A 25,310-nucleotide genomic window follows, 5' to 3' on the forward strand; every position below is an offset into this window, starting at 1 on the left:
AATATAACATTTGTCAAGTAGGGAAGAAACAGAAAAATGAAATGAAATCTTTGAGTTTTACGTCCCACGGTTATGCCGGTTAGGCTAAAGGAGATGGTGATGGTGAGTAATGAATGAAATGGTGGAATGAAGAAAGTGGGAGGAAACGGGAGAACCCCGAGAAAACCAACGCACACGGTGTTTGTCCACCACAAAGTTCACTTGGCGGGGGCTGCGATCGAACCCAGGACCCAAGCACCAGAAGTGAACGCTCTACCACTGAGACCGCGGCCCCCAGGGAAGAAACAGAATCCAGGAAGAGAGAAAAACAATCTTTCCTGCATATCACTTGCTACCGTCTTTAAAATACCCCCGTCCGTTCTATGTATCAGCGTTGTCAGGTGTAAAGAACATTGTCACATGTCACTTTGAAGAGTTTCAATGAGACTTTTTTTTTATTGTCTTGGTGCACTCTCCTCAGAAAATCCTGGATACGACCCTGACTGCAAATACGTTTAAAATATGTATTTCCAAATGGCCATATGCATTTTTAAAATATGCAGGCTCTACTCATAAACGTGAAACTGTGGTTAAACGTACCAACAAAACTAAGGAACAGTTGACTGACAAGATATATATATATATATATATATATATATATATATATATATATATATTGGGTGTTCTGGGAATGAATTGAGAAACTTTGCATATATGTTCAGGATTTCAATACAAGGAAAAAGTACGGGGCCAATTTAAGGTAATCAGTGGAATTGGTTGTAGGGTGGTTATCTTAAATTGTACTATCTTTGTAATTAGATGTTTCCGACCAAAGTCGTAGAAAAGCTTTCCACCCTATTGAGATCCTGAACACGTATGCAAAGTTTCTCGGTTGTTATATTCAGTGTAGCCAGCCTACGACGAAATCCATTAATTATAGTATATTAACCCCATCATTCTAATTAAATGTTTCCGACCAAAGATGCAGACATACGTTTTCCTTCTATTGGGGTTTGGAACACTTACATGGATGACTAATTTTAGTTGTATTTAACAGATGCAGCATGCTCAGCTGAGAAGTTTGACAGTTATCCTCATAAGATAAGTCCGCAGGATACGCTTATGATAGTATTCACCAACCTTACCCTTAATTTTGCCTGGATTATTGCCTCGTTAACTGCATTCAAAGGTAAGAAATATTTACTAAATCAATAATATTTTGAACATAAACAACTGTTTGTGCCCAGAAACTGATGTGCAGTTTTACGAGCTGTCATCAAATAGAAAATTATAGAAATCTACGATTATTTTTTGCGGTAAAACTATTATATACTTCGAGCATTAGCTATTTTAGTGACACGTGTATACATTTCTCACACCTAGCCTTACAGTTTTACAATATAAGTGCAGGTGACCGCTACAAAACTGGTTTTCACCTATACTACGTATGTTGCACAAGGGCATACTTTCAACATTACTTGTCACCTGTACTGAGTGTGCAGTACAACAGGATTCTCTAATCATGGGTCAAGGAGGTCACATGAGAGGACAGTTAGGTTTGCCGTGCCTCGAAGGCTGTGTAGGTGGGGGCGAGGGAAACGTCTAAGAACTTGATCCCTATACTTTCTGGATTAACACTTGCCCACAAGGAACCCCTTGAGTGCGAGGTTGGAAGTGCAAGCTCTAGTAAGGCTCAGTTGAAAGTGTAGTGTGAACAATGATGACAGTAAAAATATTATCTGCTAATGACTCACCGGTTTCATCAGGAGGGCGACAGAAAATATGTGTCCGAGAGGTGCAGAGATCAACCTTCTATGTGATGTATGTATTACACTTCACAAAATGGACTTCGCCGACATTCACGAAATTTTCAAAATAAACCATTAACTTGCACCATGAATACCGAATGAGAAATGAGGTGCCACAGTGATCAGAAACGTTCGCATCAGCAAGATCGAAGGTGAACTTCTTGGGAGTTACAAACCGTTAACCGTGAAGTGTAATACATACATCCCATAGAAGATTGACCTCTGCGCCTCTCGATCACGTATTTTCTGTCACCGTTCTGCTGCACCCGGTGAGTCATTAGCAGCTAATATTTTTCCTGTCATCATTGTTCATACTATACTTCAAACTGAGTCTTATTAGAGATTGCACTTGCGACCTCGCACTCAAGGAGTTCTTTGTCAGACTTACCTGTTGTGGAAAGATCTTTTCTTCGGTTACTCTTTGAATTAGCCCTATTTTTTCCTAACAATATCGAAGAATTTTAGAATGATAATATCCTTTTCTTGGTTAATGTAATGTCAGCATAAGCCGGATTTCCACTAAAATATGGGTTTAATACATCGTATTTAAATCATTCTGAATGATTAGATTGTAATCATTCTGAATATCACTAGAAGTCCTCTTGAACACGCTTTCAGACTCTAAGTAATCCCTCACGAATGATTCCTCAACTGCTATGAAGTCCAAAGCAGTGTTCGTAGGTTTCTTTAAGAAAATTTCCCTCCACTGACCAAAAATTTTCACTTTTCTTATTACATTTTCCCTAGTTTGCTGAGTGTCCAGTTTCTATGACAGAAGTTATGCTATAAGATTAATTTAGCTATATCAAAGGAAGTGCCAAACACATTTATTTTTATTCATTTGCCTTTTGCTTCTATTTTTTTTTTTAACTTTAAAAAATGCGCACAAATATACCCAACCAACAATGGGTCCAGATTAACGACCCGCTCGGGAGAGTAATGCTCCCGGAAGTACGTTTTTTCGCGCGCTACTCTAGCCAGCTGTTTTACGCGCTGTCCTAGCCAGCTGTTTTAAGTTGGTCACAAAATTTATATCATGGAGTACAAGGGGAACAAAACGATGGCTATATCATGGAGTGCAAGGGGAACAAAACGAGCCCTGCGGGGCTTCTAACCCATTCCTACTACTACTACTACTACTTATTTGTACAAAAGTAAGTAAATCACATTTTTGAGTATTATTTTCATATTATTTTAAATTTAAAAAGTGTTATAAAAATGTAAAAAAAATAACTCCTCGGGCCGGGTTTGAACTCATGCCAAAAGAGATTTTCGTTACTAGCATATAGCGGTAGACCACTAGTTTTATTATTACCTTCTTGAAAAATACAAAATGGACTCAACTAGCTGAGTCTAAACAAGAAAAGCACTAGACATAAATACAAAAATCACCAAATCTGGGTCTACAACTATAAAGGCAGAGAACTAGAAATAAATAAATGCATATTTAAACAATAATAATAATAAGAATAAGAATAATAAGAATACTAATAATTAAAAAAAACGAGAGAGGAACGTTAGTTCATGACAAAAGCACTTCTAAAAACCTACTAAAAGAAATCCTTTCCTGCTGCGGAGAATAACATTTCCGGCGTGTACGTTGAAGAAAATCAAAGTAAGTGCGTGCATCCAGTAACGTGATATGCCGCTGGAAATATAGTAAAGTGCTGGCTAGCAGGAAAAGCACTGTACGATGCTTAGTGGGGGGAAAAAAATGAAAGTCCGGCAGAAGCAAATGATTAATGTGAAACTGTGCACTCGGACGACGAGTGATACGACCCACCATCACTTGCAAGGCGTTCCATATCACTAGCGCTCCCTCACATGTTGTAAACCGATGAGCCAAAGTGTCCTCAGAACGACATATAGTACACAAAGCATCAGGTGCTCGTTGTATAGCATAAAGCCGCGCACGTGTTGGGGTAAGTTGATGGACTACTTGAAACCATAACACTTGCATATAGGAAGGTAAGATTGGGTTCCAAATGTTAGCCCAAACTTGCTGCCACTCTATATGTGGAAACTGTTGTACTACTCGTAACTGAGTCGGCTGAGAGGACAATGTGAAGAGCACAGAATATAATGAGCGAGCATTGTGCTGCTGAGGGACCAAAGGCACCCCGGCATAAATCCAATATCGAATAAAGATCAAAACATATTTCGGACACTGATCGGCAAATTGAATAAAAGGGGGATTGACAGGGTGAGCGTACTCCGGCCAAAAACAACTAAACCAATGGTTCGTAATAGAATCGACGGATGACAGACCAACGTAGGAATCTGCCATGAAGAGAGTTTGACATTTGAGATGGATATGAACTAAACCGAGACCACCGCGGGAACGTGAGAGATAAATGGCAGTTCTGGGGATGCGAAAATAGTGACCCCGCCATATGTGCCAAAGGAACAGAGATTCGAATCTTTTGGCGTAAATCTCAGGGAGGGGAAATACCCGAGCCCTATACCACAATTTAGTTGCCACGTAGATATTGATAAATTGAATGCGATGCCATAAATGAAGTCGACGAAAGCGGAGGGTGAAGAACAACCCCCGAATTTGCGTAAGGAGAGGTTGCCAAACTTCTTCATAATGGGGAGTGGGAAGGGACGTGAAAGGAATCCCTAAAATTGTTAAGGATGTCACATGCGGTATAGGCTGCGTACCTGGGGTAGGAGAGGGTAACTGAAAGCCGTGAAATTGTAACACTTGAGTTTTCTTTGCATTAAACTGAAGGCCAGAGCAACGCGAGAATCGTTTGAGAACCGGAAAGACACCCTGAAGAGCAACTGCGTCGACCCCTGTGATAGTCAGATCATCAGCGAAACAATAGATGTTTTGACAAGTAAAGAGGGTAGGGCCTGGGGCAGACACTAGCGCCAAACGATGGAGAAGAGGGTCTATAACTAAAGAAAACAAAATAGAGCTTAAACTACAGCCCTGGCGCAAACCTCGTTTTAAGGGAATGAGGTCAGATAGATGTCCATTAATTTGGAGACGAAACGTGGCGGTGGTGTATAAATTCGAAATTACTTGACAGAAAGCTGCGGGAAAACCCCAAGCGTCGAGGGTTAGACGAAGGAAATTGTGATCGACACTATCATAAGCCTTCTCTAGGTCTACTGCTAACGCTCCGGCTGGGACACCGCGAGACTGAAAGTATGCAAAGAGGTCTCGAAGAGTACGAAGGGTAAATTGAATGTTATTCGATTCGTGCAGGGCTGCTTGATACGGACTGATAAGTTTCTGTATGATAGGTCGTAATCGGGCTGTAAGAACTTTAGTAAATAATTTCAAATCAACTGGCAATAAAGAGATAGGGCGGTAATCAGCCACAACCTTCGCCTTGGACGATTTGGGTATAAGAGCGACAACCGCAGTATTAGAATGAAAGGGCACATTAGACAACCAGGAATTAAAAAGTGTCACAAGGGTACCACGAAGAATAGGCCAGTAATGACGGTAAAAAGATACACTCAAGCCATCTATGCCGGGAGAACTACGTCCCTTAGACTTATTGAGAACCGCCAAGATGTCGTCAGCCGTAATTGGGCGCAATAGAGCCTGACAAGCTTCTGCAGGCAGCCTCTGGGGAAGGGCTGATAGAAACTCAGGAGCAAAAAGAAAATCCGAATGCGATGCGCTCGTGAAGGCTATAAAGTGTTGCGTAAATTCTTGTAAAATCTGTAAAGGGTCAGAAATGGTATCGCCGTTGGCCAATACTAACGATTCAATACATGTAGCTCGTCGCTGTCGAAAAAGGCGATCCACATGATACAAGGAAGACGATTCTTCCGGAAAACAATGATATAGATCGTCTGAAAAATACGCCTGCAACGATACTCGAGTATCGATTTGACGCATTCTACGTTTAATATCGTTAATACAAGCCAGATTAAGTAGGGAAGGCTGTGCAGCCCAGAGGTCACATAGTGCCCTATAATAAAACTCATATAGCTGACGATCGTGCTGTTGGGACAATTTCCCTCTCCATTGAAAGAAACTACGGAATTTGGGTTTACAATAAGTAGTCCACCACGCAACCTCCGTTGGAAAATAACGTTGCATTTTACGCCAGTACTTAAAACGCTCGGTAAACTCTTCAACAGTGTCTTCTCTTAACAGCACTTCGTTGTTGATTTTCCAGAAGGAACGTCCCCTTCCCGCCGGAAGAAAAAAAGGCAGCTTAAAATGAACTAAGACAGCTGCATGATTTGTGAACGATACAGGCCTTGTGTGGACAGCGAGGACAGCCTTACTTAAGCGAGCATCGACGTAAATCCTATCCAAGCGACTTCGTGTCGTAGTACAGGTGTACGTCATTGCATGCTTAGAGTGAGATGCTAGAAGAGCATCATGGAGCTGAAGAACTCTCACCAACTCAACTAAGGCATGACAGGGAGGTGATGGTGTGAGCGAATCACGTGCGTCGATCACCGCATTATAATCGCCGGCAAATAAACAATAAGTAAGACCGGGAGGTATTAACGATGGAATGACACTGGAAAAAAAATCTTCCCTCTCTCGTGTTTTAAGAAAACCACTAGGGGCATATAAACAAATAATACATATACCGTTAATATAGCAACGGATGGCTCTCCCATCCGGAGATAGCATAACCCTATCATAATGTAGACCCTTTCGTACTAACATCGCGACACCAGTGTTTTTTTCGGAATTCACTATAGTATTATAGTCAGAGAGAAAGTCAAATGTATGAAAAGTTACTTCAGTTAAACAATAAACGTCTGCACGATTCCGTTCAATAAATTGTTGTAATAACACTAAGTTCTGTGCAGAACTAATTCTATTAATGTTGAGAGTAATTAAAGTAAAAGCATTGATCTGCGCCATACTTCCACACAAAAACACTAACAGCAATACAAACAAAAACTTACTTGTAACGCCCATAGAAAGACACTGCAGTAGACAAGAAATGTATAGCACATAAAAACTGGAAAAAGAAAGCTTCTTCTTGCTAAACACACAACTCAATGCAACTAAAAAAACACTCGTGAACTGAAGGCGCAAAAAAGAAAAAACAAACACACAATGCAGGCACGCTATATCTCGGAATCGGACGTTGCACGGCTTTTGAGGCTGTGATCACGTGACTTGGACTGTATTGCACCTTGAGAAACACCAACAACAGCTGTATGTTCTTTCTTTTTTGTAGTCGATCTAGATACCCTTCGGCGTTTTTGTTGGGAAGCCGGATCAACGGCAATCATCGTAGCACTGGGTGAGATAACGGAATTACTAAGAGGATCAAGACCCTGCGAGGGGGGGGGTTCACTTGGACACATGGGCACATCTACATTCTTGAGATTCTCCGAATGTATCGTAGAGACCAGAGACGACTCGGAGGGCTGTTGCTCAGACACCAAGCTTTTTTTCTCCTCCAATACTGACGACATGGTTGGTAATGGTAAAGGCGCGACGGAACTCGTTGGTAAAGCAGGAAACTGAGACTCATCGGGAACACTGTTATCCTTTGCAAACCCAGTCTTAGATAAACTTGGTTCGTCACTTACATGATCGGAAGAAGCCGGAAGCGGATTTGATCGCCATACCTTCCCCAATTCAGTCATAACCACTGGCGGCGGGGTCGGTTTCCCCCCATAGTACTATTTTTCTTCTTCAAATGACAATTAGACACGGTATGCGACGTGCTCTGGCAAAAAAAACAAGTAATCGGCTGACCTTCATATGAAACATTCACTTTGTAACCTTGGACAATCAATCTAGAGGGAATATGCTTAGTTAGCTCAATATGTATGACCCGTACACCACTGTCAATGCCTGTAGGAAACGGTGCCGCCCAATACTGTCGTTCTACTCGCCTTACCAATCCATAGGCACGAAAATGTTCTTCCAATAATTGCACTGGAGCTTCCAATGGAAAATCATAAACTCTCACCAATTTCACAGGGTCTTCTGCGGGCAAAATTCTTACTGTACTTACGTTACCGTCCATGTGATTAAAGGTCACAGTCTCAGGCACTGTCGAGGCAAACTGGTCATAATCTTTGATTGATTTAAACTTAATATAAATACTAAAAGTTTCTTCATGAAGTTGAAGAGCACAAATCTGGTCAAACAGGCGAGGAAACTTCTCCAACAGCCATTGGTACACTTGACTGGAATTAGGTCGAGAACTTCGATAACGCTTATCAAACATGAATTTGTATTGTAATTCTTTCTTATAAGACATGACGCTCAAATTCTCTAGACACAGAAATTGGAATCACCACAAATAGTAAACGTACGAGCCTAAATAGGCAAGAAAAAGATGCCACTAAGTTCACCACACTACCAATGTGTGAAAATCGTATGAAGTATGCTCCCAGCAGGCTTTGCGATCTGAACTGCTCGAAAGCACGAGCACATACCACTCGGCCATGAAGACCGACAACAATAATCGTTTGATTTCTGCTATTTGAATGCAACGTTGCAAGAAATGGATAACTCCAACCAATCAGAACTGTGTTTTTCGTTCCTACTTCCGGGAGCATTACTCTCCTGAGCTAGTCCTCCAGATTATGCTACTTTATACCACACACAAACTATTGTCATTGTATTGGTTTATTTCTGAAAAACAAAGTAGAAAACTAAGCATTTATATTGGTTAATCAGTCAAAATGAGAATTTCTCTGGATTTTCAACGTTTTACAGAAAACTTCCCTTTTTGTATTTTTGCAAAATTTACCTACAAAAGTTTCCTAGATTAGAGAAATTTCCCTCAAACTACGAACACTGCTCCAAAGGTCTAAATAATTTATTTAATTGACAGGCTCTGAACCCCCTCTGTGACCTTTAAATGGAAGTTCTTGCACACTCATATGACAAACAATATCAATTAATCTGCTTACAAGTTTTCTCTTTCTTGCAACGACTTCACTGTGCTTAATATTGCTTGCAATCTAAAACCCTCTGATAATGCAAGCTCGATGTGAATACGGTCCAGCATATGATTATTTTTTTAAAAAATGGGGTTTATCGGGGAGAAAAATTAATATGGGATTAAATTACAAGGTTGTCTTTTTCTAAGATTCTTCGTCTGATCGCTACCGTGAATTCTGTAAGTGTTTGCATACATTCCTATGCCCAAAGATTTCGGACATTTTGTAAAGGGTGGAGAAAGCCTCAAGTCTGCCTTCCTCTATTACAGGTCGAATATTGTAACATTTCGTCCTGTCCACAGTTTAGGGTTATGCAAATCTTCATTTTTTAATGCCCAAAAATTTCGAAGAGCAAGCGAAAGTTTAGAAATTTTTTCCTATTTAGAGGACGAACTTTCCTCTTTTCACTTACTTAGAGGAGAAACTTTACAAATATTCATCTTATTCATTGTTTTTTTGAGGATACTTATGTATATAAAATTTTAAGTTGCTACTAAACGTTTCGAAGATGGTAAACAGTAAAAAGTTCCCTGGAGACTTCAATGATCAGATATATAGTAGTGTAGATTATTTAAATTATTATAATAGTAAAAATTATGTATGAAACAAACTATTATACATCTGTGAATGTGACAGTTTATTTCTTAGTAATACTTGATCTTATAGTGGCATCATTAACCATGCTATGTTCTTTGGTAACAGAATTTTGGAACTTTAACCTGAGAGGCGTTTTCTGGATTATAATCTGGGTTTGGATCTTAGTCACGGGTTGTATTTGTTTAACAGACTTAATAACTGGTTTTGTATATAGCTCCGATTTTCATGACGTTAAGGTAAGTTCTCTCTCACGTACGAATTTAATTACTGTAATTGGGTAAAAAAAGAAGAAGAAAGAAATGTTTGCTTGCCTGCACAAAGGATGTAATAAAATAGAGGATCCTCCTATACAACAAAATCTTGAAGCCATACATCACAGTTTCGCCACACCCACTCTGCCCGCTCCGCCCAATAAGATCGCAATGTTTTGAGCCAGCATTCATATCGGAAACGAAAGTAGCCAATCAGATTATGGCGGAAACAAGAGTAGCCAATCAGACTCGGTGCTCTGATAGATGCTCGGTTGTTTTTAGGCTTTATTGAGTTAATAGGATGAAGATACAAATGGGCAATCCTCTATCTTATAACATCCTTGTCCTGCACAGTACAGGTTGTTGTTATTTTTCCAAGTACGTAGTCTCCTTGTGAGGCGACAGACTTTGATAGATGATCTTATGATCAAGTGTTCTCGTAGATGAGATAGAGGATGGGTAAAGGGCCATACTGTAAAAGCTGATCTTGCGTAATGAGCTATTCACCCACCAATTTAGTTGGATTCATAACCCAGTTCTTTGTAACCATGATGTTCCATAACAGTGTAGTCAAATTACCAAAAAGTAAGGAACAAATTAGTAACAAGCTGAAAATCGGTGCAAATGTTGGGAATGCTGTTCTAAACAACATACTAAAAGTCCCCTGAAATCCCACGTGACCTTCGCCGCCATATGGGAAAATGGCCGCTGGAAATGTCAAATGAACAATACCCGATAAAAATAGCAATATCTTCACTATGGTTGAACATAAAGAGATAAACTTAGTGTCGTTTTATAGAACATAGATAAACAACATTGTTTATAGAGAAACAATTTTTCATAAAACAAAAACTTTTAGAAATATTTAGTTCTAAATTGTAAAATTCCGAAAACTACCGTCAAACTGATTTAAAATTTTATTGAACTTAGGAAGTAATTATTAACAAGTTAAAATTTGACATAGGTGTTGCTAAAGATTATTTAAATGACATACTAAAATCCCATTACTTCTTCGTTCGCCATATTAAAAAATGTCCAAATGTCCTAAGTAATTGAAATATTATATTTTTTTTAAAGTGAAATACAAAATCTGGACCGAGCTAAATATTTGAGAAACTGTAAATGCAGTAGATCCGAAGTCAATTGCGATCAATGTTGGTGGGAGAGGCGAAACATTATGACGTGTTTAAGTTTGTCGTCCGCCATCTTGGAATGAACTTGTTTACTTTAAATGGCAACATGGTCGTGTGACATATTAGACAACGTCCTCGTTCGAAGTGAAACCCAACTGTAAAGTTATTTATCCAAACTCTGCAACGGTTTTGAAGTTGTGAATAGATTTAGGATATGTTATGTGTGAAATGTGCTGTGTGAAGTTTCGACTTGAAGGATAAAGTAAAAAAAACAAGCTTTGCGACATTTCACATTACATATTCTTTAATAACCAGGAAAAGAGAAAGCTGACACATAGAAGAAAATTACAATCACATGGCATGTTGAGCACACCCACCGTTCTGTTCTATAAATATCACTTCCAGCGGCCATTTTCCAATATAGCGGCGAAGGTCAAATGTGACTTCAGGGGAATTTTAGTATGTTGCTTACAACAGCATTCCCAACAACTGTAGACCAATTTTCAATTTGTTACGAATTTGTTCCTTTCTTCACTAAAATTTGAGCTTCATTTACTGCACTAATAAAGACAAAACACAAAAACTGAAATGTACTTTCTTAGAAGACCGTGTAACTACCGAAAAGTCATTTGGGACTCATTTTGCTGTAGGATTTTTGAGGTGTTCCGGTAATATTCGCAACAACAATATACAGTATATGTGTCTCAAGATTTTTTTTAAAATTTTGGAAACAGGAAAATGTCCTATGGTTCTAAGTCATGAGAGAAAAATGAACTTGATAGTCAATTTCAGTGTAGATTTCGAGAACAGAAGCTCGCAAACACTTAATGGTCAAGATTAGTGGTATATTTCTAGATCAGGACCTCAGAAACAATTAGTGGTTAACTTTCGAAATGTATATCTAGACCAGGAACTCGGAAACATTTAATAATGAAGTTACAAAATGGATTTAAGGCCAGGGACTCGGGAGCACTTAATGGTCAATTTTAGAAATAAATTTCTAGGCTAGAAATTCGGTTACATTTAACACTGTTTCAGATTCCTGTCACTGATTTTCTGTTAACTGCGCAAGTACGACGTACACATGAATTAATTTATTTCCTGCGTCATAAAATTGAGGCAATATGGCTCGTGTTGCCAATAGGTGTCTTTAGAAAATAGTTAAAATGCAGAGTATGACTAAAAATGGCTAAACTCTTTTAAACTTTTGGCTAAATTACTAGGTAACAGAATATAGTAATAAAGCAAGCAGAACTGTTCATTCCTCGTAATTTACTAGAATAGACCGAGAATTCTTCTTGGTATTTTCAAATGGAACACTTTAACCCTTAATTCAAACTTAAGGCATTTACGATAGCTTTGCTCTAATCAATTACGAGAGATACTAAATATTCCATAAATTCTTTCCTCCGTTCCAAGTTTTTCGTGAAAACGTTGGTTATACATCGGTGCATTATCGATCTAGCATGACACAAGTTCTAGCCAAAACTACTCTCGAAACGTTGATGAACTCCCTCGTAGCTACGTGATTAGCATTTGCACATTCAATTAGGTGCGGAAAGATCAGATCGAAAAATAAGCCTACTGCATATTGATTTGCTTCTCGTTTCTTTCTGCAACTGAAGATAGTAGTAATTCTATTTTATTTTTTGCAGTACTGATCTAGGTTTACATTATTTTTAGTACTTGTTTTCTTGTCTGTGCGCACCACAACTTGTTCATCTCATGCTAGTCGACTCTTGTCTGTGAGTTGATTGAATTTAAAATTTCCACAGAGCTAACGTCAATTCGAAAGGTAGTTTCTAAGTTTCGAAGCAAAAGACGCAGTTGTACTCAGCACATGATTGATCACGTAAACTTTCAGCTTTTCCGCCGAGCTTATTGTCCAACGGAGTTTGTAATGTCATACGCATGATCTTGGTCCATCTATTGGTTGCGTTATAAAGGGTGGATTTACAAGGTAGTATCAAGAAGTTTCGAGACTAGATTTGTAACACGCTAACAGATGGCAGCGCAAGGCTGCATGCACAGGACCAAGGACCAGTGACCTTTGTAAATCAGTGTTCCAAGTTACAATGTCCTGTGTACATCGGGAGCTGTGCAGCTGGTAATATTCTGACCATGTGCATCACCACGTCTGCGATTTCATCAGACTGGACTCTTTGTGAAACTGGACAAATCTGCCACACAGACGCTTGATCTGATTCGGCAATGCTGCAGAGTTGTTCAACGTGTTTTGAGTTGCACTCGATCTTCAAGAGCGGAAGAGCATCGTTATTGTTGTTTTTTATTGGAAGACCACGAGATATCAGAACGACGTACAACAAATACAACAGCTGAAAATGTCGAAACCATTCGGTAATTTGTGTATCAGGATCGTCGGAGAAAAACACACAATATTGCTACCATTGTCGGTGTGTCATAAGGAACATTGTAGGCAAATCCTCCCGCGTGATTTGAACATACGTCTTGTTCCTGCCAAGTTCGCCCTTAAGCTGCTGATTCAGGAGCAGAAGGAACACCGCGGCGAAATCTGCCAAGAACTCAGTCAGCGTGCCTTGGATCATTAGTCCATGTCCAGGATTGTTACCTGTGACAAAACTTGGGTGCATGGGTACAACTCTGGGACAAAGGAAAAGTCTTTACAGTGAAGAGCCCATCATCTCCACAACCTTACAAGGCGAAGCAAGTCCTCAGCTGAACAAAGTACACGCTCATCGTCTTTTTCGACATTTACGGCATTTCACATAACAAACTCGCTCCCAGGAACCAGACCGTCAATATTGAGTTCTACTGGCAGCAAGAACATTCGGCAAAAGCACGAAATCTGTATGTTCCACGACAAGAATGGATCCTGTTACAGTGCTTTCCTCATACATGAGTTTTTCACTAGAAACAAGATTATCGCTCTTCTGCACCCACCCAACTCGCCAAGTTTGGCTCCTGTGGACTTCACTACCTTCCTGAAACTGAAGGTCCAGCTCACGGATAGCCGTTTCGACACCATTGGGGAAATCCAGCGCGAGTCGCAGAAGGTGCTTGACACACTTCGAAAAGAAGATTTCCAGGACATATTCCAGCAGTGGAAGAAACGCTGAATTGCTGTACAAAGTGACTATTTTAAATGTGATGGTGTGTAAAGGTAGATAAATAATTTCCTTGTAAACCGAACTAGTCTCGAAACTTTTTGATACCGCCTCATACATTAGCCATAAAATCGGACTTCTATAGTAATCGCATGGAGCCGTTAAGCTTGGCCTAGATCCACCAATTTCAGCACCCAACAGAATGCGAAGGTATGTCCCGGTCGCCAATCCCTTTCCATGAAATTTTATCAGTATCCTCTTTCACGCTATATAGAGAACATCTCCTGATGGTACAGTGCTGTTAGATAGCCGCTAAGTTTCGTCTTGTTTATTTTTTTTTATTTATATTCTCACTGTTGTTATTGTTACCGTTTAATTTGAATAATTATATTAGTGTTTTATTATACTTTTTAGTGTTGCATTCTTTGTCGCTTGTTGCTTTATATTTTCACTCTTATTATTGTTAAAGTTTAATTTGAATAATTATATTTGTATTCTATTATATATTTTTAAGTGTTGCATTCCGTGTCGTTTGTTGCTTTATATTTTCACTCTTATTATTGTTAACGTTTAATTTGAATAATTATATTAGTGTTCTATTATATTTTTTAAAGTGTTGCATTCTTTGTCGCTTGTTGCTTTATCTTTTCACTATTATTATTCTTACCGTATAATTTGAATAATTATATTAGTGTTCTATTATATTTTTAAAAGTGTTGCATTCTTTGTCGCTTGTTGCTTTATATTTTCACTGTTATTATTCTTACCGTATAATTTGAATAATTATATTAGTGTTCAATTATATTTTTTTACGTGTTGCATTATTTGTCGCTTGTTGCTTTATATTTTCACTCTTATAATTCTTACCGTTTAATTTAATAATTATATTAATGTTCTATTAAATTTTTTGTGTTATATTTTTTGTCGCTTGTTGCTTTATATTTTCACTCTTATTATTATTAACGTTTAATTTGAATAATTATATTAGTATTCTGTTATATTTTTTAAGTGTTGCATTCTTTGTCGCTTGTTGCTTTCTATTTTCACTGTTATTATTCTTACCGTTTAATGTGAATAATTATATTAGTGTTCTATTATATTTTTTAAAGTGTTGCATTCTTTGTCGCTTGTTGTTTTATATTTTCACTCTTATTATTATTAACGTTTAATTTGAATAATTATATTAGTATGAATAATTATATTTTTTAAGTGTTGCATTCTTTGTCGCTTGTCTTGTATTTTCACTATTATTATTGTTACTGTTTAATTTGAATAATTATATCAGTGTTCCTATTATAGTTTTCTAAGTGTTACATTCTTTCTCGTTTGTTGCTTTATATTTTCACTGTTATTGTTGTTACCGTTTAATTTGAATAATTATATTAGTGTTCTATTATATTTTTTAAGTGTTGCATTGTTTGTCGCTTGTTGCTTTATATTTTCACTCTTATTATTGTTAAAGTTTAATTTGAATAATTATATTAGTGTTCTATTATATATTTTTAAGCTGCATTTTTTGTCGCTTATTGCTATATATTTTCACTGTTATTATTGTTATCCGTTTAATTTGAATAATTATATTAGTATGAATAATTATATTTTTTAAGTGTTGCATTGTTTGTCGTTTGTTGCTTTATATTTTCACTGTTATTATTGTTACCGTTTAATTTGAATAATTATATTAGTGTCTATTATATTTTTTTAAGTGTTGCATTCTTTGTCGCTGTTTTTGTATTTTCACTGTTATTATTGTTACTGTTTAATTTGAATAATTATATTAGTGTTCCTATTATATTTTTTAAAGTGTTGCATTCTTTGTCGCTTCTTGCTTTATATTTTCACTGTTATTATTGTTACCATTTAATTTGAATAATTATATTAGTGTTCAATTATATTTTTTAAGTGTTGTATTCTTTGTCGCTGTTTTTGTATTTTCACTGTTATTATTGTTACTGTTTAATTTGAATAATTATATTAGTGTTCCTATTATAGTTTTCTAAGTGTTGCATTCTTTCTCGCTTGTTGCTTTATATTTTCACTGTTATTATTCTTACCGTTTAATTTGAATAATTATATTAGTATGAATAATTATATTTTTTAAGTGTTGCATTCTTTGTCGCTTGTTGTTTTATATTTTCACTCTTATTATTGTTAAAGTTTAATTTGAATAATTATATTAGTGTTCTATTATATATTTTTAAGCTGCATTCTTTGTCGCTTATTGCTATATATTTTCACTGTTATTATTGTTATCCGTATAATTTGAATAATTATATTTGTGTTCTATTATATTTTTTAAGTGTTGCATTGTTTGTCGCTTGTTGCTTTATATTTTTACTGTTATTATTGTTACTGTTTAATTTGAATAATTATATCAGTGTTCTATTATATATTTTAAGTGCTGCATTCTTTGTCGCTTATTGCTATATATTTTCACTGTTATTATTGTTATCCGTATAATTTGAGTAATTATATTGGTGTTCTATTATATTTTTTAAAGTGTTGCATTCTTTGTCGCTTGTTGTTTTATATTTTCACTGTTATTATTGTTACTGTTTAATTTGAATAATTATATCAGTGTTCTATTATATATTTTAAGTGCTGCATTCTTTGTCGCTTATTGCTATATATTTTCACTGTTATTATTGTTATCCGTATAATTTGAGTAATTATATTGGTGTTCTATTATATTTTTTAAAGTGTTGCATTCTTTGTCGCTTGTTGTTTTATATTTTCACTCTTATTATAGTTACTGTTTAATTTGAATAATTATATTAGTGTTCCTATTATAGTTTTTTTAAGTGTTGCATTCGTTGTCGCTTGTTTGACATCTTCTAAGTTTGGAAACATTGTTGGTGTACTTCTGTTGTTCCACGTTTTCTCAGAGTGTCTTTTCGTTTGGAAGTCAGCTCACAAATCGTGTCGAATTCTTCCGATGCCTCACGCATGATGCAAGGCAGTTCTACTATTTCTGTAAAACCCATTCTTCACGAGTCCTACTATAATCGCACCGATACGTTAATATTTTCCATAAGTAGAAGCTTTGCTTTGTATATACTTAAACACAAACAAACTATTTGTTGAGCAAAATAATATATTCACATAAAAAAACTACATACGTGTTACAGTTTCGCCAACTAACACTTTGGCTTCATCAGACACTATAGAAGATATAGTGTCTGATGAAGCCAAAGTGTTAGTAGGCGGAACTATAACATGTATGTAGTTTTTTATGTGAATATATTGTTTTGCTCAGCAATACGTTAACCTCTTCGCAGATATGGTATCAAATGATGTCACATATCATTGGGAAAATAATCCGAATTCTTATTTCATTAAGAAGAGTGCGAATTCAAGGTAAGTAAAAACAAGTGATTCAGAATATTATTTTTACTTACTTTCAGTTCGCACTCTTCTTCGTGAGAAAATTCGGATTATTTTCCCAATTAATATGTGGCATCATTTGATGAAATATCCGTGAAGAGGTTAAGTTCTAATTGAAAATACACAGCCTTAGGCAAACGTTAGAAAATCTTTGAATTTTAGGTTAATTATTTATAATATTTTTAATTATCTCTTTTTTAATTTCTTTCTTTCCCTCACTTTTAGCAATCGGCTATCAGCTTGCATAGATATGAAACCTATTCAAAGTCCATGCACGAGGCCGTCTCAGCATTTATGTTGGCTATGGGTATGCGTGGCTTTATTCTATGGGTAATCAACGCTTTCATTGTTGTATATTTTGCATCACTGAGTATGCAACTACGTGAGGTTACAACATCAGTTACTCCGAAGAAGTTAATTGTAAGTTATTAAAAGTAAATAATCTTATTTATAAGCGGTCAACGTCTGAATGCGTTACGCTAATTCTTAATAATAAACAGTCACGTTAACAGATGGTGCTGCCCACTCTATCATTTGTCTGCCTGACGTTAAGAGTCTTTATCCCGGCGAAATTAAAATACCGCTAATTTTACAGTAATTATGTGATATCTTCGAATAGATAAAAGATAATCGAAATGTGGAACAAGAGCGCCCTAGACAATATTATTTTGCGTGAGGTACCGTTATCACAAGTCACCTAGCGGCTTTCCGTTTTCAGCTGTTTAGAAACGCGAAAATAAATGCTGATTTTCAAAATGGCTCTAAATCGAAAGCAGATAAGTGAGTCGTGATAACGGTTTCTCATGTAAAATAATATTGTCTAGGGCGCTCTTGTTCCACATTTCGATTATCTTTTTCTATTTGAAGATATCACATAATTACTGTAAAATAAGCGGTATTTTAAATTCGCCGGGATGAAGACTCTTAAGAGATGCTGCTGCCTGGGCTATCATTTGCCTGCCTGATGTTAATACGTAATGCTGGCTGCGCTATCATTTACCAGCCTGACGTTAACAGATATTGTTGCTTGCGTTATCATATATCTATAAACTAAAGAGTTTGTTTGTGTGTCTGTGTGCGGCCTGGGACCGGGCGAGTGAACCTAGAGTTACCAAATTTGCGTCACGGGTATCTTGGTCCAGGCCCCAGACCAAGACCAAGCTTTTTTTTTTTTTAATTTCGAACCAGGAGAGTCTAAGGGGGCGTTCACCGAGATATGTAAAAGTAGTAGGAAATGATATTTTTTTTTCGTTTCGTTGTTCAGTATGTTTATATATATGCAGATGGTGATCAGAAAAATGGAAACACCTGTAGTTGGCAACACGTCAGATGTATGGGTTGGCAGTGTTGTCGTGGCGCCCGCAGCGCCGGACCGCTGGTGGTGGTGTGTTAGGTCGGTCTCCATACTATGTCAGGCGCAGTGGAACAGCAGTGTCCAGTGGCTGCAGCAGACGGAGGTAGTGTAAAATGGGACACCTCTCAGATTTCCAAAGAGGGCAAATTGTTGGTGCGCGGTTATGTGGAGTGAGTGTGACGGCAGTGGCTACTGTGGTAGATGCGTCGCGTGGGACCGTGTCGAAGGTGATGACGGCCTACACAACACACGGGAAAACCACATCGGGGAAGCGGAACAGTGGGCGGAAGAAAATCATGAGTGACAGGTCACGCCGGGTATTAAAGCGCATTGTCACGCAGAACCGTCGTGCCACTGCGGAGCAAGTGACGGAGGAACTCAATCAACACCTCCTCCACCCTGTTTCGACAATTACAGTCCGCCGCGAATTACATGACATGAACTTACGGGGTCATGTTGCACGGGCCAAACCGCTCATCAGGGACCATAACGCTTTCGCACGCCGCAAATGGTGCCGCGACAAGGCAACTTGGACCGTTGAGGACTGGAAACGTGTGATATGGTCGGATGAGTCACCCTTCACCCTATTCTCAACTACGGCCGTGTTTATGTGTGGAGAACGCTCAAAGAAGCTTATGATCTGCAGTGTCTCCGCCCAACTGTGAAACATGGCGGCTGCTCGGTGATGCTGTGGGCCGCAATATCATGGTTTTCATTGGGTCCTGTGGTCACACTTAGCGGACGAATCACTGCCAACTATTATGTCGCAATTTTAGGAGACCACTTGCATCCCATGGTCCGGATGTTGTTCCCGGACAATGACGCCATCTTCCAGGATGATAATGCACCCATTCACAGAGCTGGCGTTGTTGCAGCGTGGTTTGAGGAACATCGGGATGAAGTTCAACACCTCCCCTGGCCCGCTCAATCCCCAGATCTCAACATAATTGAACATCTGTGGTCCGTCTTGGAAACACGACTCCGGCGACGATTTCCACCTCCATCCTCTCTCAAAAACTGGCCGATGCCCTGCACGAGGAATGGTGTAAAATTCCACTTGCTACAATTCACGACCTCTATGCCTCCATTCCACGTGGCATCAAGGCTGTTCTGAAGGCGAAAGGTGGCCCGACACCATATTAATCTGGTAAGTTGCAATTTCGTTCAGGTGTTTCCATTTTTCTGATCACCATCTGTATATATATATATATATATATATATATATATATATATATATATATATATATATATATGTGTGTGTGTGTGTGTGTGTGTGTGTGTGTGTGTGTGCTTGTGTGCAAAGAGTATAAACTTCTGGTAGTATTTCATACGTAAATGTTCCATTAACAAACCTGGAATATCCTATAAATCATTTATCTTTTTTAAAAAAATCTGCTCCTGCTTTTTTTTTTACAATACAAAGTTTCCTAAAAAACGTCCCATACTATAATTGTGTTCATATTTTGTAAATAAAAGTTTTCTGTATATGACTACAGCAATCTATTTCAATTTAAGAAGTTAGAATGAGAAAATTTAGTGCAATGACTCGTATATTTTATTCATAATGGTATTCTGGAATCAATTGTATGAATTTACTATTCAGCATTACACTAATAATTAATTGAATTTTATCTCTGCTTGTAAAAAAAATAATTTTAGAGTCGCACCAACTCTGAAGCTTCTGGAGAAGATGACAGTAAATTGCCAGAGATCACATTAAGGACTGAGGAACGACTTTCATCTGCTGGATCCGATATCCAAAGGGATCTTCCTCATCAAGTTCTTCCTACGGAATGCAAAACTAGGAACATTGACTTTAGAGTAAGAAAACTATTACCATTGCTCGTAACATGCATTAGTTATTTTGTTTAACTGATCCGCAATAACTTCCGCATAATTTATTGAATTTCAGTTAAGTTTGGCTTCTGTTTGTCCTGTGCGTTGGTCTAATGGCTAGCGCGCACATACACAGCATCGCGGGATCGATTCCCGGTAGAAGAGCATATGAAATTCGAACGTATTACATTGACTCAGATTCCACTTTAAACTAAGATTTCAACTGTCCTGTATTTTTTTCAGGCTCAACTATCAACGTTTATAATGCAATTATTCTTAATGTGTTTTAAATTGAGTTCAATCTGAGTTTAGCGTCTGTGTCAGCAGCGATGCTGTATGAGACGTGGACCTACTCATTAACGTGGAATCCGAACCACATGAGCTCCCGTCGAGAATTGAGTTGAGTTTACAGTCCAGTTCAGCAGCGAGGCTATATCAGATGTGGACAGGGCCAAATTTACCACTAGGCTTGGGCTTAGGGGCGTACGCTGAAAGAAAAGTTAATAAGTAAGGCCAAAATATCTGCAAAAGTTTATAATAATAATAATAATAATAATAATAATAATAATAATAATAATAATAATAATAGTAGTAGTAGTAGTAGTAGTAGTAGTAGTAGTAAAAACATGATGGGAGTAAATAACCTCCAAGATATCCAGTAAGATGATGTATGGAACACCTTCATTCCGAAAATGGTAGGAGGAAAGCACTTTAAAGGGCATCTCCAGCCATGCATTGTGGACTCCCTACTTTCTTGACCAGTGGTTACCAGGTTTCGTTATGGGTATTTAGAGAACCGGTATTCTCTGTAGGTCACGAGTATGCTGGTTTGAATGTCATAAAGTGAGGTGAGTTCGAACAAGAGTCGAAAAACCGATCGACGGTCCCGACAGTGTTGTTGTCACTTCTGGTGATCCTTTGGTCTATCCTCATCTTCTGCATCTGTTGCGTAAATCCATGCTGCACACTACCAATGAAACTCCAGAGATCCAGCAGGATGCTCACAAGAAGTGACGAGTACCGAGTACCGGACGAGTACCAATTGTCTACTTGTGGGGGCGCGCATCTCTGGTGACCGAAGAGCCCCTCGGGCAATGTGGGTATAGGGAGAACGGGTAGACACGCTAGTTTCCGAATAAGGAAACCCCGATGCCATATTTGAATTTGTTCCAGTGCCAGAGCTCAAAACGGCCAGACACTGCTTATCACATCGCTCTAAGCTATTACGAACCATGTGTCAGCTGAGCTTGGTTTGGCTCCAGTTGAAACCCATTCTTGACCATATATATTCATGAATAAAAATCGTAATGAACACTTAAATCACAAAGACACGAAAGAGAAAACTGATATCGTCAGCCGGTTAGTGCCACAGGAATAGAAGCTGATGAAACATTGAACCGGTCGAAATTACAAAATGTCACTTAAGAATTTAATGTATATATATATTTTTAAAAAGTGTTTTGGATAACTGAGCGTCCCGGTATTGTGATTTAGTGTTGTGATTTTAATTCTACCAACCGTTATTCCGTATCATGTAAGGATTTCTTACAATGTTGTGATGAAATGTTTAATGTCCTAATGGTTTGTAATAGTCAGTATAAATTATAATAACATAGTGAGTAATGGTTAATGCAGGCTACCTTCAACAAAATATAATAAAATAAGTATAAAACTCTGAAAGAAGCTTCAAGTTACGTAAAACTTTACAAATACAAAATACCTGTTCCGTCGTTTAGTTACAAGCGTGTACTCTGTATACTTGCATTTGTAGTCTTCAAGTGGGTTATCTAGCACTAGACACCAACAGTAATCTGCCATCATATGGACACATCCTATCCACCCTAATAACTCGTTTTTATCCCTTTAATGTCTTGGTAGAACCTCTACCTTTGTTCTTTGATGAGAACATCTAAGTTTTATTGAATGTAATCAAGGCAAGAATGAGAGAGAAGAAAGTTCCAACTCATGGACATTCCTGTGCATACATTTCTTTAGGGGCGTTTCCTTAAAACCCTGTTCTTATCGGTCATTTTTGACATTGCCCGAATGTTGTGGGCGACATCGATAAGTCCCTGAAGTTCAATGTTGTTCATGGTGTTTCTAAACGCATCTATTATGAGCTTGTGAATCTGAGAGTTATCAAAAGGCTTACCTCAATCTTGACATTGGATAATAAGAGATATGTTTCAACTAGATATTGAAATCAAGTAGAAATTTTATTCAACGCTTTGTCAAATTGCTTTACTATAACAAACATGATATATAATGGAAATAAAAGCTAAGAGTCAATTAATAGGAATACAACTGTCATTCAATATACTACCACTCAAGCTTGGCATGTTGTTTGTCACATTTCTGTTTTAGTTTAACACCGAGGCTAAAGGGAGACGGTGATGATGAAAATGAATAAAATGAGGGAACGAAGGAAATGGTGGGAAACGGGAGAACCCAGGCAAAACTCCCGCACATAGTGTTTGTTCACTACTAAGCCCACTTGGCGCGAGCCTAGTGAACCTCACGCACCAGAGGTGAGCGCTCTACAACTGAACCATCGCGGTCTCTTGTTGTTGATGAAGTCATGAACAGCTCAAGTTGGCACTTGCAACATTTACTATTTACTGTCTTTGACACGTTACGGCAAGTGATACAATAGCTTTCAATCCCTCGAGATGAGTGGATCGAAGAATTCGCACTATTACCTGGCTCTAATCTAGAACACACTTACAGTCATAAAGGAATACTTTAGAGGGAAAAGCAAAGTTTGAAAATTCTGGTATTTAAAATTCCATTCTTCAGTACCTCTAACACAGTGGTTCTCAACCGATGTGTCACGACACACTGGTGTGTCGCGCAGTACCCTAAGGTGTGTCGCAAAATTTTAGAATTTAAAAATCATGAAGAATATAATAATAATAATAATAATAATAATAATAATAATAATAATAATAATAATAATAATAAGTTAAAAACGACACAGACTGCACCAATCAACGCCTCCAGCTCAGTGCTACATAAAGTCATAAAACCAATAAGTTTCGCTATATTATTATTATTATTATTATTATTATTATTATTATTATTATTATTATTATTATTATTATTATTATTATTATTATTATTATTATTATTTATAATAAAAATATCAAACAAATTTGTCGCGATGTCCTCGACGTCCTGTAAAATGTGTCGTCAGTCGAAAAAGGTTGAGAACCATTGCTGTAACTCAACACTAGCTACGCAGTGTATATATATAAATGCGTCCGTTGTGTAAAATCTATAGGTGCTAGAACAAGACAGCTATTGGTTTTGTGATAATCAGAGCATTATATTTGAGTAATCTGTCATAACATAACATACGCATCTGTCGCAAAATCTTATTATATTCTTAAATCTTATTATATCTTATATAAATCTTAGGCAGACCTTATTATATTTTTTTCTCACTTCTCTGGGCTTCGGTTAGTAAAATATTGCATTTGCATTTTCTTTCTTTTAGTGTGACTGTAGTGGCTGCAGGAGTTATGTTGCTCCAGTGAAAATGATCTCGAGAAGGTGAGAGAAATACGTAAGAATACAAATATAAAATTTATTTATAGACAGATGCAGAACGTACGTATAGTGGGGTAAACAGTTTTCACTTAAGAGTTAGTTAAGAGTGTGGAATACTTGCGCCATATTTGTTTTAAAACCCATTCATTTATGTGGAACATTTTTTTTTTTTTTTTTGGCAGTAAGGGGAAATTTTATGGTTTGATTTTACTAATTTCTGCTTCATATCTATGTAGAATGCCATTACTTCGTGAAAATTAAATTTTGTGATACAAAATTTTAACATTTAGCTAGCTATACCAGCCCTCTCTACACAGCTCAACCTTCACATATGAGCATAAATCTCCCTGTCATTTCTCACAACATCTGTACTGTACATGTCTCCTTATAGACAAAAGTGAAGAACGTCTTGATATAAATCGAGAAGGGGTATCATAAAGGGAAGATTTTTCAATATCTCGCACCATTTGCAAGATTTGAACCTACTTCCCATTGGATTAGGATTTAGGATTTCGATTTCTGGGCTTTCGGCATCTATAGCCATTTAGCCCGTCACCTTTGAGGGATAACGTCCCTCGGCGATCACACTATCCGAGAAAAGAGAAGGAAAAAAGGATTGCGGAAGGAAGAAAGCGGTCTGGGACTTTAAAGTTAGGTACCACTCCGACATTTGCCTGGTATGAATGAGAAAAACCCAGGAAATCCTCACTCAGGTTGGCTGGCCTGAAAAAGCGTTTTACACTTTTCCGGCCGAGTGCCCCCACCGGGAATCTACTTCCTATTGCATTTTCTAATTCATGTATAATCAGTATTTTTTCTTCTTCTTGTATTGAGCATGTAATAACCAAATACATTACACACACAATTAATTATAATGTCAGTGATATACAGGGTTTTCATAAAGTCTTGACGGATTTAATTTGCTTATAATTTTCATAAAAATGCTCATAATGAAATGAAATAGAGTGCAAACGGTAGCGGAAGGATTAAATTTTTAGTTGGCAACACTGTTAGATAAGCGGCAACTCTGAACACGTTGAGAGAGGGTGAGGGAGGGCAAGGGTCAGTTTCTTACCAAATTCCATCCATTGTTGTTTCAATGTTGACTGTTAAAAGTAAGTTGTAAGCTGTATTGGTGTTTGTGTCTTTTAAAGAAATAAATAAATGAAAAACTCCTCTGAGAAGACTACTTTTTTACCGTATCAAAGATGGCGTCGGTGAAAGAGAAAGCGCAATGTGTTCTGTGGTACGCAGAGCTAAAATCACCAATTCTGGTGTGTCGAAAGTTCACCAAAGAGTTCAAAAAGCCGGCACCGACTGAGAGTGCAATCCGAAAGTGGCATGCTAAGTTCTTGGAGACAGGAAGCGTCCTGGACCGTCCTCGAAGTGGGAGGCCGCCAACATCGCCTGCAACAGTTCCTTGACGAGAAATT

The 25,310-nt window shown here is 37.6% G+C and overlaps 1 protein-coding gene across 1 annotated transcript in view; it reads left to right on the forward strand.

Moving 5' to 3' along the window:
• Window positions 1-25,310, forward strand: part of LOC145688847 (uncharacterized) — a 47,316-nt gene that overhangs the window by 8,287 nt on the left and 13,719 nt on the right. Inside the window, exons 3-7 of the mRNA XM_081763014.1 lie at window positions 1,037-1,168; window positions 9,390-9,520; window positions 17,364-17,558; window positions 20,152-20,313; window positions 23,825-23,880. Of these exons, the coding sequence (XP_081619140.1) occupies window positions 1,037-1,168; window positions 9,390-9,520; window positions 17,364-17,558; window positions 20,152-20,313; window positions 23,825-23,880 (676 nt within the window). The remainder of the gene's footprint in view (window positions 1-1,036; window positions 1,169-9,389; window positions 9,521-17,363; window positions 17,559-20,151; window positions 20,314-23,824; window positions 23,881-25,310) is intronic.

Source organism: Thermobia domestica, chromosome 7 (assembly GCF_964235325.1).
Source record: "Thermobia domestica chromosome 7, izTheDome1.hap1.1, whole genome shotgun sequence".
Lineage (NCBI taxonomy): Eukaryota > Metazoa > Arthropoda > Insecta > Zygentoma > Lepismatidae > Thermobia > Thermobia domestica.